At 41.0% G+C, this 2053-nt stretch overlaps 1 protein-coding gene across 4 annotated transcripts in view; it reads left to right on the top strand.

Moving 5' to 3' along the window:
• Positions 1-1031, top strand: part of hlx1 (H2.0-like homeo box 1 (Drosophila)) — a 4185-nt gene extending 3154 nt beyond the window's left edge. For all 4 annotated transcript variants that reach the window (XM_020518392.2, XM_020518393.2, XM_020518390.2 and 1 more), the window contains exon 4: positions 209-1031. In XM_020518392.2, the coding sequence (XP_020373981.1) occupies positions 209-532 (324 nt within the window). In that variant the 3' untranslated portion in view covers positions 533-1031. The remainder of the gene's footprint in view (positions 1-208) is intronic.
• The last annotated feature ends 1022 nt before the right edge of the window (positions 1032-2053 follow it).

Raw genomic sequence — 2053 nt, 5'->3', positions numbered from 1 at the left:
TGCTCCTCTGATGCTGCTTGGCCTGCTGTGTTCATCCAGCCCTGCACCTTGTTATCCCAGATTCTCCAGTATCTGCAGTTCCTACAATCTCCGCTTGAAAGCGCTTCAGATTTCTGGGGCTAAGTAGGCAGGGAAGCGCCGGGTTCTATGTATAAAACAAAACACTGAAGATTTTGCTAAATTGCGGGATTTGTCCTTCTCCCACTAGGTGAAAGTGTGGTTTCAGAACAGGCGGATGAAGTGGAGGCACTCGAAGGAAGCGCAGGCCCAGAGAGAGAAGGAGAAGGAGCAGCTGGAGAAACCAGCGCCTCTGGAGGGAGAGCAGCGAGTGAGGGAGAGCCTGAGTGACAATGAGAAAAGTGACTCCGAATTGACAGACGTTAATGAGAAAGACATTGAGGTGAACGAGTGTCCTGATCACAAGGCGACTGTCATCAGGTCGGGGCTTGCCTCCCTAAGTACTGTCGAGTTAAAGCAAAGCGGCTCCTCGCCACCAAGTGCCCCACCATCTCCGTTGCAAATTGTGCTATAAATGTGAAATAATTTTACCCCGCCCCTACTAACAGGATTGCCACGAGGTAAAGGACATTTTCAGAACAAGAGTAAGTTATATTGTTGCGAAAGGAAGCTGGGAAATAGATCGTGCTCACCACTTCCTACCTGTAAATTGCAAATATGTAAATACAATGTTCGGCGCAAGGCATCGTACAGACTGGTTTAAAAATCTTTTAGAAGTGAATGATGTTGTATCATAGGGTTTAATCTGTCCACGTTGATTTCCATGTGCTTTATGTATACCCTAAGCTGGAGCATTAGAGGCAGTGGATTTATACATTTTACCAAAGACAAAAATAATATCTTCAACATCTGTCTGCGCTCACGTGTATTAACACTCAGAATAACAACCTACTGCTCTTACCAAGTCTATACGCTTAAATGACGGTCAATATTTCACTTTCATGCCGGTTGATTCAAAGGCTTGCACTGATCGCGAACATATGGAATAAAGTGGGTATACTGGTTTAAGAAGCCTTCGTTGTACTTACGATTTCTTTGCCATCTCCTCAGCGAATGTGCCCTCAGTAATACTGTAGGAGGGATCAAAGTATTTGGGGAAATGAATTTGGGGAAATGTTTTAAATATTTTCGAATATATTTACCCATTTGGTGAATCATTCCTATTCTTTAATCACGCTTGCTTTGTTAGAGAAAATAATTTAGTTTCAAGCAAGCAAACTATTCATTGATATTGCATTGTTCAAAATTAATTATTTTAATAGTTTATATTTAACTTTTATTTTTGCATTATAATAAATTACTTGAGTTTTAACTATAAACAGATTGTGCACACAAAGCAGGAACGGTGATGCAGTTTGCTTTGGGGATTTCTACATGATCAATATGACCCTGTATTCGTTAAAAGAAATCTGGTTTAATAAGGCCCATGCTGAGTTGGCGCTGTTTACATGCCGTTTATCTTTACCAGTGTACATGGCATATTAAAGCGACAAATACTTTTTTTTCTGATAATGAATTCACTCTTGTAATGAGCCAGGCGTTAATACGGTCTAAAATTTTTCTTTTTCTCCGTTTTAACAAAGAGTTGCTTGAAAACGCAGCTCTAAATACGTTTTTATCTTTAACACCGTCTCTTACCAGGCTTATGACGAGACTGTGTTTATTTAACTGCGCGAGTGACTGTACCCAGCTCAGTTCAATCCATATCAATTGAGTGCTGATCTCTCCCACCCCCAACAAAAAAAATCCTTCACTTCAATACCCGTTGCTGCTCGCTGTTAGATTACAAGGCAAACCAATACATCTTGGTGTTACGTGGTGTGTTGGGAGGAGACTGAAAATCGCAGGAAAGTTGTCAGTTTTAAAATATTGATTGAGAAGCTCACAAACCCAGGTGTTTCTCAGGAACCCATGTAGACAGTCCCAACGATGCTCCAGCTACATGTGAGATGTAATATTTACACTTTGATTCGGTCACCACCGACCATTTCAAAATAAAAACAGATCCCACAAGTAAACCAAGATGAATCCATGG

Source organism: Rhincodon typus, chromosome 9 (assembly GCF_021869965.1).
Source record: "Rhincodon typus isolate 14 chromosome 9, sRhiTyp1.1, whole genome shotgun sequence".
Taxonomy (NCBI): domain Eukaryota; kingdom Metazoa; phylum Chordata; class Chondrichthyes; order Orectolobiformes; family Rhincodontidae; genus Rhincodon; species Rhincodon typus.
The sequence above is the reverse complement of the archived record's forward strand: the minus strand, read 5'-3'. Positions and strand labels throughout refer to the sequence as shown.